Genomic DNA, 15,052 nt, shown 5'->3' with positions numbered 1-15,052 from the left:
TGTTTAAGACTTTAAAAGGGTTAGTACACTAAATGCTACTAGCATCTTTACTCTCCCTGAACTCTTTTTAAAAATCATTTGAATTTTTACAATGATAAAGATATAGGTAACTGAAGTTAAAAAAGAAGATTTAAAGGGCAGGAAGAGGTAAAGGTTGGAGCATGTGGCAAATCAGTTAAGCATACTATCAGATTTTCCCACATAAGAGTCTAACTATACATTTAGCACTAGAAATAACTTCATTTCATGAAATGAATTACCTAGGGTCAGTTGTGTTAAGAGGATCAGATAATGGTGGTGGTGCTGTATCCATCATTTCTTTTTGAATTTCAGTTCTCCATAAATGTTTGTCCTGAAAGATATATACTCTTAATTTTTGTAAATGATATAGCTAAAAACATCATTTATATTAAAAAAAAAGCACTAGGAAAAGTAAAGTCAGCCCAGTTCTCAGTTATGATCTCTCTCTCTCTCTCTCTCTCTCTCTCTCTCTCTCTCTCTCTCTCTCTCTCCCCCTCCCTTCCTCCCCCTAACAAAATATAGGATTCTCAAATGAAATCAGAAGTTTGAAATTATAATCTTACTGCCAATCAAAAAAGGAAAATTAATACATACTGGAGACAGAATGAACTTAACACCAAACATGTCCTACAATGGTTCCCAAGCTGTAAATTCCAGATAGATTTACAAACACCCTTTAAAGTTTGTTAACCATTCAAATTACAGATACTACATTGAATTCCTTCCTTTCACCAACCTTATTCAACTTTCTAATCAATGAATCTCTGTGTGTATTTTATACAAACTATCAAAACAAACCTGTTATATAAATCAAGATGTACACTCTCCTTCCTGATTAAAAGTTTAATAATGTTGTAAGAATATGCTCACTGAAAACAATGCAGCCTAATCAGCTGCACTGTCAAACAAAGTTTATTTCTTAATTTCCTTTGTATTATACTCCATCTAAGAATATTTCAAACATTTGGTACATCTATTTGATTGTCTAATGATTTTAGCAAATCTATAATATCAAAACTAAATTAAATTCAAATGACAATCTAACAGATGATATTTCTTTGTATAGACTTGTGCAAGCACTGCGAGTAATAGCAGAAAACCTGCCATTTCTCTTGATTTAAAAGAAAGTATCCCATTTTTATTGATCTTTCTGTGAACTCTGAATTAAGGCACACTTTTTCTCCTCTTTTTTTTTATTTTTTACTATATCACAACAACACAGATTTTATCAAGAAAAACAAAGCACTGTATCTGAAATTCAATATAGGAACAAATCAATAAAGTTCAAGCCAGCTGGTAACTTTAGTTAAGTTGTCCTCCTGCAAAGAAATTCAAGTTATGTTTCTCTCTTCTTACTAACGTGCCAGATTTCTAAACACTAAACGTAATTCTTCGGTGAAATGAGTCTCATACACATTTGGAGACTCACTGATAACTTGATATTGCTGTTTAGACTACTTTGTAGAGCAATGCATTTTGGGAACCATTAAGTGGAACTTTCTTTATTGTTTGAAAATGATTGTTATTTTCTAAATTTGATCTCAAATTATAGTATGGTTATTATTTGTATTTCTCAGATTAAGTTGGTGAATTTGTTATTTGGCAGTCAAAGTTGCCTAAAAAAAACCAAAACCGACTTCTGCCATTGTTGTGTTGTAGCAACGTAAAAATTATTAGGATTCTACTGCCATTGTTATAGTATTGATATAGGCACTACTTGGAAGTTTTATATGTAGTTTTGTAGCAGTGTAATCAATATCTGAAGTAATTTTGTTGGGCCCATAAACTATAAATTCATAGTAATACAAATTTGATTTTTATTTAGTACGTAAAGTAATTTAAAATAGCGTAGTCTGTACTGCTCAGATAAATGGAATTAGTGTAGCATTATTAGTTCTCTTTAAATTAATGATGAAAGATTAAGTATAAATTCAGCATTCTGATGGACTTATATGAGGGTTTCAAGAATAGGGATAATACCTTTGAAAGATAAAAAGTGAAGGACTCGAGCACTCAGCTAGCCAGCCAAATGCTCCAGCAGCAGACAACGCTATCCTACACAGGAGATATCTTTGGTCCAATAGAAATAGCTATAGTAGATGAGTCAGTTGTAAGGGAAACAGTAAATATATTGTGCAAAAGAGACAGTTCAAACAGAACCAGTGTATTTCTGCCAGGGAACAAAAGTTTGTGACACTGTAGGGTAGCTATCATATTTTAAGGGAACAAAAGGGGGTAATGTTTGTTGTACACATTAGTACTAATGATATTAAGAGTAGCAGATCTGAGGATTTAATAAAAAGTATAGAGCAACAATGAGAAAAAAAGTGAAGAAGTTTGTTCTTCACTTTGTTCTTCTTTGTCCAGTTCTTCACTGTTAGATGGAAGTTTGTTCCAGAAAACAACCACTCACTGGCTAAAGGCAAACTTCTGCACACCTACTCTGTAACTGTCTTTCCTCAATTTGAATTTATGCCCCTTCAAGTGCATAATATGTGCAAGAGAAAAAATCCCATCAGCATTGAGCTTGCTCAAACTGTTAAAAGCCTTATACACCTCAATAAGATCATCTCACAGGTGCCTGGTCTCTAGATGCTGCAATTTGCAGAACTTAAGCCTTCCTTGGTAAGAGCACCCCTTTGTCCCACTCACCAATCTCGCCCTTCTATGTACTCGTTCCAGCAGCTCCTATATCCTAAAATGAAGTTTCCAGACCTGTACGCAGTATTCAAGGTGTGGCCTGACCACTGCCTTATGCAAAGAGATAATCACCTCCTTATCCCTGATAGAACAGTTCTTGTATATCATTGACAAGGCCCCATGAACTGCTCTGGCAGTCTTCTGCACTGCTCTGAAAACTTCATATCTGGCTGCACAATTACTCTCAGATCTTTTTCATTCTTCACCACCCTGAGTGTAGTACTACATAGTTGGTATGGTACTCTGGGGTTATGCTACCAATATGCAGTACTTTGCATTTTAATGTTAAATTTTAGTTGTTACCTCTCAGCCCATCTTCCCAACTTTTATAGATCTTGTTGCAGAAGCATACAGTCATTACTGTCATTATGTTGTTGTTTGTTGTTGTTATGGAGGCTTAATGGCACATAAGCATCTATGGCTATAATGTGCCTAATTACTGTCATTAACAACTCTGCAAACCTTTGTATCATCTGCAAACTTGGACATTAAGCCTGATATACCTTCATCAATATCATTGATAAATATAAAAAAAAAAAAAAAACACCAGTGGACCCAACACCGAACCCTGGGGGGGGACTCCACTAATAACATTAGTCCACAAACAACAGTGTTCGCTCTCTGTCTTCTCCCACTCAACCAGCCCTTTATCCATAGCAGAAACTTGCCCTTAAAGCCATACTGCTTCAATTTGTACAGCAGTCTTTTATGTGCAACAGTATCAAAAGCTTTCAATGAAATCCAAGTATATGATATCAAAATTATTTTTTTTTTTTTTTTTTTTTTTTTTGCATCCAGTTCCTTTGTGACTACATCATAGTATCCAATCAAATTGGTCAGGCAAGATTTCCTCTTAACAAACCCATGCTGTGTCTGAACTGCAGTCTTCTTTATATGATTCTGCATTGCTTCTTTAACCAGTGACTCCATTACTTCCCAGGAACAGAAGCTAAACTAACAGGTCTGCAATTAGTTGCATCACTCTTTGATCCACTTTGTGAAGCATTTGCGCTTCTCCAGTCTGTGGTGACCTCCCCTGAATCCAAGGCTGCTCTCATATTTATAGCTAATGTTTTACTTACTTCCTTTTCTGCCTCTCTTAATATAACTGGATAGATCCCATCCACCCCAGGTGCCTTTCTTAAGTTTAAATTCAACAATTTTTCGTACACTTTCCTCTCAATTATTACAAAATCACTTAGCTCCCTATTAGAGTTTTATAAACTTCTGACCTCCACTTCTCAAGAAAATTCCTGATGTGCGAATGTAGATGCAAAATAGGAAGGAGTACATGATGAATACCTTGTCGATCAATTTGGCTCTGGAGGAGACTATGCATGGCTCATGGGGTTGAAGTTTTCTGCTGAATATCTGCTGATGCTATCGATGCAGCAATAATCAAGTTTAAAAATTCCTATCATTGGGCAGGGGGGGGGGGGCTGCAAGCTAACAGAATAACAGCAGTCACAGGCAAAGACATAAGTGATTCTTGCACCGCTTCTACTGGAATGTGTAGCAGCCTGGAAAGCAAAGTATTGACACTTTCATGACCTAATAAAAACAAGTGTATATATACTTGCATGTTCACTGATGCTAGGAGCATAGTAAATAAATTTAATGAATTTGAAGTCTGGTCATCAAATGCAGATATTGTAGGGTTATCAGAGACATGGTGTCACTCAGATATAAGGGATCCAGAATTTAAATATGGGAAGTATAATGTGTAGAAAGGACAAAGAGGCCAGGATAGGTGAGGGTTATGCTCTTAGTTAAGAAGCATAAAATCTAAGGCAGTGCAATGTTGAATTAGTTTGGTGTGACATAAGCACTAGGAAAACAAAAATAAAAGTAGGAGTGTCTTATAGGCCTAATGACTGTGGCTACTGCAACTACTGACAAAGGCAAGAGATAGGGCTTTTGCTTTCATGAATTTGACTAAATTCAAACAGACGGTTTGAATGTAGGTCTCAGCCAGTTTTTAAATTCTATGCAGTGGGACTGATTCATGAAGTTACAAACATCAAAATCTAAATAGGAACTATTCAGAGAAGTAATCACAGAAGTTACTATCCTTTTATACCAATTAAGAGATACTGTCCAAGCCTTAGAATTAAATGCATATCAGATGAACTGATGAGATTTGTAGCAGAAAAGAAATATGCATGGGATGCATATAAATTATCAAGTGATACAGACACCTACAGTAGATATAAACTAGTCTGCAATGAAGTCACAAACGAGGTTAGGCAAGCTAAGGTAGATTACAATTCTCTAGCAAAGAATGCAAAGATAAGCAGCAAAGGCTTGTTCACTTATGGCAACACTAGAAGGAAGGAAGGAAGGGGATGAATAACGGTCCACTAGATATTAATAGTATAATTGATGATGATGATGATCCTGCTCGGGCTGCTAACAAACTGAATAGGTATTTTGCATCTACATTCACATGAGGGATGGGGATGCCAGAAGTTTGTCAAATTCTAACATAAGCAGTGGGAAGAAGCCAAGTGATTTTGTGATAGCTGAGAGGAAACTGGAAGAGGAACTGCTGAAACTAAATGAAAAAGTCACCTGGAGCGGATGGGTTCTATCTACTTATATTAAAGGAGACAGCAAAAAAGGTAAGCAAACCTTTAGCCATTATTACGAAAGCATCTTTGGATTCAGGGGAGGTCCCTATGGAGATGTGCAAATGTATCCTCAATTCACAAATTTAAATGTTTCTGTTGCACATAAAAGACTGCTACACAAATTGGAGCCATATGGCATTAAGGGCAAGTTACTGATATGATATGATAAAGTGATGGTTGAGTGGGAGAAGACAGAGAGTGCTTATCAATCTCCAAGATTTCAGCACTGAGCCCATTACCATTTTCTCTAATTATTAATGAAATTGATGAAGTTACATTAGGCTTAATGTCTAAGTTCCTATGATATGAAGGTTGGCAGGGTGATTAATCACAGTAATCAGGGTATGCTACTGCAACAGGATCTAGACAAATTGGGCAATGGACGGAGAAATGGCAACTGAAATTTAACACTGACAAAATGCTAGGTATTTTGTATTTGTAGCAGTAATCCTAGATTAACATACAAATCTATGTTCTACCATACTCAAGGCAGAGAAGAAAGAAAAGGATGAGGGGAGAAACGTGCAGTCAGATATTAAGTTCTCCGAGCAGTGCAGACAGGCTGCCAGGACAGCTCATGAGGTTTTCTCAATGATATACAGAAATTTTGCCAGCAGGGATAAAAATGTAATTATCCCATTATAGTCATATAATGGCAATGGTCTGGTCACATCTATCTCGAGTACTGCATATAGGTCTGGAGACCTCATTTTAGGAAGGATATGGATCTTTTGGAGAAGGGCAATGAGATTAGTAAGGGGAATAAAAGCACAGTCTTACCAGAAAGGCTTCCATTCTGCAAGTTTCAGCATTTGGAGATGAGGCAACTGAAAGGAGATCTGATTGAGGTATTCAAGACTCTGAATGGATTCAGTATGCTTAATGCTGTTGGAATCCTATCTCTTGCTCAGGCTACATATGAGGGGGACATAAAGTATCTATTGTTGTAGAGTGGGTAGTTTGAACAGATTCAAAGCAGAACTAGACAAACTATTGGAGGGGATGAACAGATGATGGGATTTTTATTTTATCTATTTTATTTTATTTTTTGGCTGATACTATATATGCTTGCTTTCTAGCATCATTTGCCACTGCTAATATGAAATATATACATATGCATGTATATTCGCTACTGTTTGCTAACACTAATACTTGTAGTGTAGTGTAGTGTAATATACTATATATATATTAGTAAATTAATAAGAGGAGTTTACCTCAATATAGTACGTGGAACACTTCTGTATGATACCCTCCAGAAATTAAAACGGAAAAAACGAAAAAAATCGATAACTTACCGGTACATTAAAGTAAAATATAAATAATTAAATAATCAATTTAACACAATTCAAATCAATTCAAAACTCCATGGGTGGTTTTGAATTGATTTGAATTGTGTTAAATTGATTATTTATATTTTACTTTAATGTACCGGTAAGTTATCGATTTTTTCGTTTTTTCCGTTTTAATTTCTGGAGGGTATCATACGGAAGTGTTCCACGTACTATATTGAGGTAAACTCCTCTTATTAATTTACTAATATTATTATCAACGTAGAACATATTGAGTATTTCAACTCTGATTCATACTATCTAACTATATATATATATATATATATATATATATAAATAATAAATTTTAAATTGAAAATTTTGTTTTTAAATTGCTATAATCTCTTTAATCCAGCAGAGAATTTATATTAACAACTGAGTATCATAAGGTGTTTTCATTTAGACTAAAGGAAAAGGAAGCCAGAACACAGTGAAAAAGTAACTCGATTTTGACTAAAAGTGATAATGTTAAGAGATATTATAGGAATAAATAATTAAATTTTCAGTGAATTTGATTCAATATTTCTACATTAAAAGTTATAAACTTATTATATTCCTAGAATAATGTTAAGATGACAAAACTGCTGCATAAGTCCAACTGATGGACTTTGAGAGATGACAGATATCAATTTGCATCTAGTTTGACTAATAGAGGGTAGAATGTGATTCCATGACATTGCTAGATAAGTTGAACTACAGGTGTCTACAGTTCATCAGAATGTATGTATAGACCTCTTCCCGCCCAGTTCCCCCCCCAAGTCTTCAGTCTACCCCCCACTCTATCTATATGCAAGCGAATGCCCCACACATCTAAATTTAAACATGCCAGATTAACTGCCATCACTAGTTTTTGGCTTTTCCAACTTCAGCGTTCCCCTACTTTTTTTTTTTTTTTTTTTTTAGGTCCTTGTCACTGAAATCTCAAAAAATTAGGTAGCAGGACCTGCCAGAATAAATAATTATAATACTGGTGTACCTGGTCTGCCTCCATGGGAGGGAGTGGGGCAACATTGGGTCCCATTAAGGGCCCAGTGGCTAAATGACAAGAGGAACAACACTACACATATGTGAACAAAATCCATACACCTTTAAACCTCTGGCATTGACAGTGTTCTATTTCACAATAAAAATGTATACTATGCAGAGATGGGGAAAACCACTGGTGCCGTCTGACACTAAACACACTCTACCAAGTCCCATTTTCTCTCATCCTGAGAGAGAGAAGACTTTATGAAGGAAACATATCAGAAACTCTTGGTATAATGGTTTGTGCAGTCAAAGATATGATTTGAAAACAATTCTCGTGCTTATGGAGAGCAGACAGCCCATTTTTGGAAAAATATGGATAATGCTAAGTCCTAAAAGGAATATGCCCAGCCACATACTACCAACTTTACCAGTTTTTTTTTTTTTTTTTAAAGAAAGTCCCAAATACAAAAGATATTAAAACCTATAGTACTCAGTATCATGCACAGGTTGCAGGCTGAGAAGACAGAAGCTAGTTGCTGACATTAGATTTGAATTTCTACAAACAGAAGTAGAAGGATAAATGAGGAATAGGAAAAGTTGGTTCTGTGAGTTTGAAGCAGGACAGTGAATGGATGCTGACTGGTTGTGACATGTATTCAGACTGATTTGGAAGAGAGTGAGGGAATTACAGATGCCAATTCAGAAAAACAGTACCTATGGAAGTATCTACAGAAAAGGCCTACAATAGAATCTGAATGTCTATTTGAGAGGGAGTGGAGAGACTTTGCAAGTAATGGGTCCACAATTAATCTGACTGCCTTCTTCTGGATGAAGTCTAAAAGCTTGAGAGATGTTTTAACACAAAACATGGTAACAATATTCCATCCATGGTGGAGTGAATTTGAGATTTTTACAGAGTGAGTAGTTATTTAGGAAGAAAAGTAACACAGAGAGCAAAAAATTAAACACAGCTTTTTCTGATACACAGGCAGGAATACTTGTGAAGTGCTTATGCAAGCAATATAAGTCAGTGTAAGCGCTAATAGAGATGTGTGATCTTGTCTAGAAATGTGTCATCAAAGATGACCATAGGAGCAGTACACTTTTTTTTTTTTTTTAGAAATAAGACGGGACTCTTTAGAAACATTCAAGTTAACTAAATCTTCTTTGTCCCATTGGAAAATTACCTGGAGATCTGAATTGGTAGAAAGAATTGGTGGTGGAGCTTTGAGAAATTGAGGCCATTTGTGCAGGACAAAGTTCTCAAACTGGAAAGTGAACATATAGTGAATATATATAGCTTTCATCAGCAAAACCTATGGACAGGATTTCAGTCAGTGGAAGGTCATAGAATCATGAGAGGAAGAGAGTCAGAGAAAGAACTGAATTTTGGAGTAGTCAAAAGAGTGATCAACCCACAAGATGGGAGTTGTTTTAAATACCTTCTGTGACAAACGAATCAAAATGCCTTAGAAGTGTCAAGAATTGACACTTCTGAGGCATTTGATTGGTGGACACACAACATATCACTCATTCTTGGATAAATTCCATTTAATTTATCCAAGAATGAGTAACATAAACCAATATATCATCAGTGGATTGACACTGATGGAATTCATATTGGTGATCATTGATCAGACAGAAGGTTAAGATTGCTTGAGAGTTGGCAGATGACAGATTTCTCCATTACTTTAGAAAGGGTAGAAGTAAGTGTGTTGGGTACTAATTATACAGAAGAGACTTGTCACCCTTTTTAGATATTAGTTAGATATGAGCAGATTTTTAAGTAGAAGGATAAACCATCAGTTAAATAATAAAAAGCCAAAAAAAGGTGACACAGAACAGGAGCACAGTTTTTGAGAACAAGGGAAGAAATGCCATTAGGATATCAAGCATTCTTGGCATCAGACTGTTCAAAATTCTTCTAACATCCTTTCTATTGGATGAACAGGGGAGAGACTGAGTGGTGCGTACTGGATATGGTAGGAGGTAGTTGATAAAAAATTTAGGATAAAAGTAGGATGCTAGCAAGTCTACCTTATCTTTAGCATTAGCAGGGCATATGATACAAGAAAGCAAGCTTATGTAGCATCAGCCAAAAAAAAAAAAAAAAAAAAAAAAAACCCACCCTTCCCATTTCACCCATCCATTCACTCCAAATGTTTGTCTAGTTCTGCCTTGAACTTATTTAAGTTGCTGACTTCTACTACCACAGATGGAAGTTTGTTCCAACTATCAACCACCAAGACAAATTTCTGCACATAAATTCTACAATTGTCTTTCCTCGATTTGAATTTATGCCCCCCCACAAGTGAGTAATCTGAGTAAGAGGAAGAATCCCATCATTGATCGTGTTCAATCCATTCAAGACCTTATATACCTCAATTAGATCACCTCGCAGGTGCCTAGTCTCTAGAAGCTGTAATTTGCAGAACTTAAGCCTTTTTTGGTAACACCAACCTTTTGTTCCACCCATCAATCTTGTTGCACTTCTCTGTATTCGTTCCAGCAGCTCTACATCCTTCCTAAAATGAGGCCTCCAGACCTGCATACAGTACTCAATGTGTGGCCTGACCATTGCCTTATACAAGGGGGCAATCATCCCCTTATCTCTGCTGGCAAAATTCCTGTATATCATTGACAAGATGCCATGAGCTACTCTTGCAGCCCTTTTGCACTGTTCAGAAAACTTCATATCTGACTGCACAATTACCTCCAGATCCTTTTCATTCTCCACTACCCTGAGTGTAGTACCACCCAATTGATACAGTACTCTGGAGTTACTGCTACCCATATGCAGTACTTTACATTTGTCAATGTTAAACTTCAGTTGCCACCTCTCAGCCCATCTGCTCAACTTTTCCAGGTCCTGTTGCAGTAGCGTACTATCATTACTGTCATTAACAACCCTGCCAACTTTTGTATCATCTGCAAACTTAGACATTAACCGTGATATACCTTCATCAATATCATTGATAAATACCGAAAACGACAATGGGCCCAACACCAAACCCTAGGAGACTCCATTAATAACATTAGTCCATGAAGAGCAGTGTCCATTGATAACCACTCTGTCTTCTCCCACTCAACCATCCTTTTATATATTGTAGCAACTTGCCCTTAATGCCATGCTGCTCCAATATGTACAATAGCCTTCCATGTGCCACAGCATCAAAAGCTTTCCTAAAATCCAAGTATATGATATCAAAATTATTCTTTGCATCCAATTCCTTTTTCACCACATCATAGCAATCAAATTTGTCAGACAAGACTTCCCCTTAACAAACCCATGCTGTGTCTAAACTGCAGTCTAAATGATCCTGCACCACTTTCTTAACTAGTGACTCCATTATTTTCCCTAGAACAGAAGTCAAACTAACAGGTCTGTAATTAATTGTGTCACCCTCTGATCCCCTTTGTGAATTAGGGACACATTTGCACATCTCCAGTCCATGGGGACCTCCTCAGAGTCCAAGGAAGCTTTCATAATTATGGCTAAGGGTTTGTTTACTTCCTTTGCTGCCTCCTTTAATATAACTGGATAGATCCATCCACCCCAGGTGCCTTTCTTACGTTTAACTTCAACAATTTCTCTTCCATTTTGCTCTCAGTTATTATAAAATTATTAAGCACACCATTACAGTTTGATAAACTGTCTGGCATTTTCCTCCCTTAATAACTCCTCATGTGTAAATGTAGATGCAAAATACTCATTCAATTTATCAGCTACCTGAGCATGATCATCAATAGTCAAACCATCTATGTTAAGTGGACCAATCTGATTCATCCCTTTCCTTCTAGTGTTTACATAAGTAAAGAACTCTTGCATCCTTTGCCAAAAATTTCTCGTAATCAGTCTTCGTTTGCCTAACCTTGTTTGTGACTTGATTACAGACTAGCTTATATCTGCCATAGGCTTCTGTGTCGCCTGATAATTTATATGCATCCCATGCATTTTTCTTTTCTGCCACGAGCCGAATTAATTCATAAATGGATATCAGATGAATGGATATCAGACCTTGAACAGTATTTCTTAGTTGGTATGAAAAACCTAGTACCCTCCAAGATTAATTCTTTGAAGGCCTCCCATTTAGAATTCAACATTGGTAACATCATCAGTTGATCCCATTGTATAGAATTTAAAAACTCTCTGAGACCACTGTAGTCACCTTTAAGAAAGCAAAAACCCTTCCCCCTACCCCCTGATGGTAGTTACATCTTTAAGTAAATCCCATATCAGTACACTGTGATCACTGCCACCTCATGGTTCCTTTATCTGCAGATTCTTAACGCATGAAGAATCACTGCTGACAGATCAAGAGTATTACTCCCTCTGGTTGCCTCTCAGATATGTTGCTGAAGAAAACAGTCATCCAATAAATCCACAAAAGTCTTGTTAGTGTGTGAGTGACCAACCCACAATATCCGAGAAGTTAAAATCCCCCATTATAACACAATCTGATTTACTGGCCTACTCTATTTCTCTGCACAACTGCTCATTATACTCATCAGATTCATTAGGCTTATAAAACACACCTACTCTCATTTTCTCTTTCCCAGTGCTTATGTTACACCACACTGACTCAACATTGCATTGTCCACCAATGTCAATTGGAGGATGTACTCCCTTAGATTTTATGTGTTTCTTAACTAACAGCATAACCCCTCCTCCCTTCCTGTCTGTTCATACATTTGGGTTATACTCTCCAAATTCCAATTCTGCACTGCTTATATCTGTGTGGCACCACGTCTTTGATATCCCAACAGTATTTGCTTTTGATGTCTTGACCAGCACTTCAAGTTCATCAAATTTATTTACTATACTCCTAGCATTGGTGTACATGCAAGTATACATACACCTATTCTTACCCTTAGTTACTCTAACACAATCCAAGTATTTACTTGTTCCATGATGACTCCCAGCAGCCCTTGAAATCCCCAGTATCTCGCTTTGCAGGCTGCTGCTGCTCATTCCAATAGAAACAGTGCAAGAATCACTTCCACCTCTGCCTGTGGCTACCATTAATCTATTATTCTGTGAATCCCCCCCCCCAAGGTAGCAGTTTTCCAACCCACCTAACACTGCCTCGATAGCATCAGCAAATATTCTTGATTAGGATCTCAATCATATTCTGATTAGGATCTCAAGCATTCTTGACACCAGATTGTTCAGAGTTCTAACATTCTTTCTTTGGAAGAACATGGGAGAAACTGAGTGGTGTTTAGTGGATATGGTATGAAGTGGTTGATAAAAAACTTAGGATGAAAGGAGGATGCTAAGTAAGTCCACCTTATCTTTAGCTGAATATGCAATAGAACCATTAGGTTGTAACAGAGGTGGACGTATAGATGGATAGAAGATGTGGCCAGCAGCTTTGGCAAGAGACCAGAATGCTCTCTTGCCAAAATTATTGGACAAGAAGCAATCAAACAATGATAGCCTTTTTGCAATGAGGCATTCATCTTCACGCATAAAGGCCACCATTATGCAAGTCTATTGACAAATAATTTAATCATACCGATTAAATTATTTGTCAGTTATGGCATAATGCATTGATTTTTAATATTTGAAATGCAATGATTCTGCAACAATTGTTTTTTGGCCTACACACACACACACACACACACACACACACACACACACACACACACACACACACACACACACACACAATATTACTATACTATCCAATCTCAATTACTTTTACAAGGCTCAACCATTAGGATAGAGAGAAAAAGACAACAATATGCAGATCTCTGCATCTATAATAATCATTTTAGTTAGTTATTTGGTTTTTAGGAGCATTAGCAACTAAGGCCATATTGCTCCGGGATATGCGGTGGTCATTCCCTGACCTTTCTGCATTCCTCCGTATTTGATGGTGACGGGCTCGAAAATCATTATACAAGCAATAATACATAAGTATACATGCATAATAATTATGATTATTTAACTTTAATGGGTTAAATTTATAATTTGGATTTTATGGTTAGATCATGTGTACTGAATAATTGTAACACTGTGTACATATTGATTATTGCTGATCCAACAGAGAACCAAATTTAAGATGAATGCTAAAATGGAAATGCAAAATACAAAAACATAACAGAAACCTTAGTTTCCAGGCAGAGAAGCAGTGAGTATTGTATGTTTGGATCCTCAGATTGAAAACATCATGCAGCCACAGGCATGCACATTGCAAGATTGAGTCTATACACTGCTTTTTTTTTTTTTTTTTTTTTTTATTATGTGAACCCCAAACACGAGAGGTATTAGAACCTATAGTACTTAGTACCGTGCTTGGGTTGGAGGTTGAGAAGACGAAAGAAGATATTTGTTGACATTGGACTTGAACTTCTGTAGATTGTAATTTTCAGGAAATACGTATGAAGGAAGGTTGTTCCAGAAAACGGCAGTTGAATGAATAAATGAGGAAGATGAAAAGTTGGTTCTGTGGGTTTGAAGTTGGAGAGTAAATGGATGTTGGCTGGTGGCGGCACGTGTTCGGACTGTTTTGAAAGAGAGAGCGGGAATTATAGAAGCCAATTCAGAAGAACAGTGCCCATGGAAGTATCTGTAGAAGAGGCATGCAGCAGAAACAGTACGTCTATGAGAAAGCGAGTGGAGAGACTCTGTTAGAGATGAATCATTAATTAACCTAACTGCCCTCTTCTGAATGGAATCAAGAAGCCTGAGAGAGGTTTTGGGGACACCACCCCAAATGTGGGAACAATATTCCATGGCAGGGCAGATTTGCGATTTATACAGAGTGAGCAGCTGTTTGGAAGAAACGTAACGGCGAGAGCGAAAGAGAAAACCAAGTTTTTTAGATGCAGAGGAAGCAATATTTGTAATGTGCTTCTGCCAAGAGAGATTAGAAGTCAGGATAATCCCCAAAAGAGATATATCCTTTTGCCTAGAAATTGGAGTGTCACTAAAGATAAGCATAGGAGCAGAAGAATCCTTTTTGCGAGATATAAGACAAGACTGAGTTTTAGAAGGGTTGAAATCAACTAAGTTGTCTTTGCCCCACTGGAGAATTACCTGAAGATTGGCATTTAAGGAATTGGTAGCAGATTTTCGAGAAGTTGAAGCTGATTGAGCAGGACACGATTTCTCAAAACGGAAAGTTGAATGCAATGTGCTATCATCGGCAAAACTATGGATAGGATTTCCAGTCAATGGAAGAAGGTCATTGATATACAAGAGGAAAAGAGTGGGGGAAAGAACTGAACCTTGGGGGACACCGGCATTAGTGGAGAAGTTAGAAGACAGAGAGCCATCTACCATCACCCTCAGTGAGCAATCAGAGAGAAAACTGGATAACCAATTACTAAAAACAGTTGGCAAACCATAAGATGGAAGCTTGTTTAGAAGACCTTTATGCCAAATACGATTGAAAG

The 15,052-nt window shown here is 36.9% G+C and overlaps 1 protein-coding gene across 1 annotated transcript in view; it reads right to left on the bottom strand.

The window, feature by feature from the left end:
- The window catches only part of LOC150086905 (uncharacterized), a 152,366-nt gene that overhangs the window by 39,076 nt on the left and 98,238 nt on the right, over window positions 1-15,052 (bottom strand). The window contains exon 13 of the mRNA XM_090372316.1: window positions 261-352. Coding sequence (XP_090228442.1) covers window positions 261-352 — 92 coding nt within the window. The remainder of the gene's footprint in view (window positions 1-260; window positions 353-15,052) is intronic.

Source organism: Mastigoproctus giganteus, chromosome 4, assembly GCF_048544385.1.
Source record: "Mastigoproctus giganteus isolate SK-2022 chromosome 4, ASM4854438v1, whole genome shotgun sequence".
In the NCBI taxonomy this organism is placed as follows: Eukaryota; Metazoa; Arthropoda; class Arachnida; order Uropygi; family Thelyphonidae; genus Mastigoproctus; species Mastigoproctus giganteus.
This window is presented reverse-complemented; position numbering and strand designations above follow the sequence as displayed.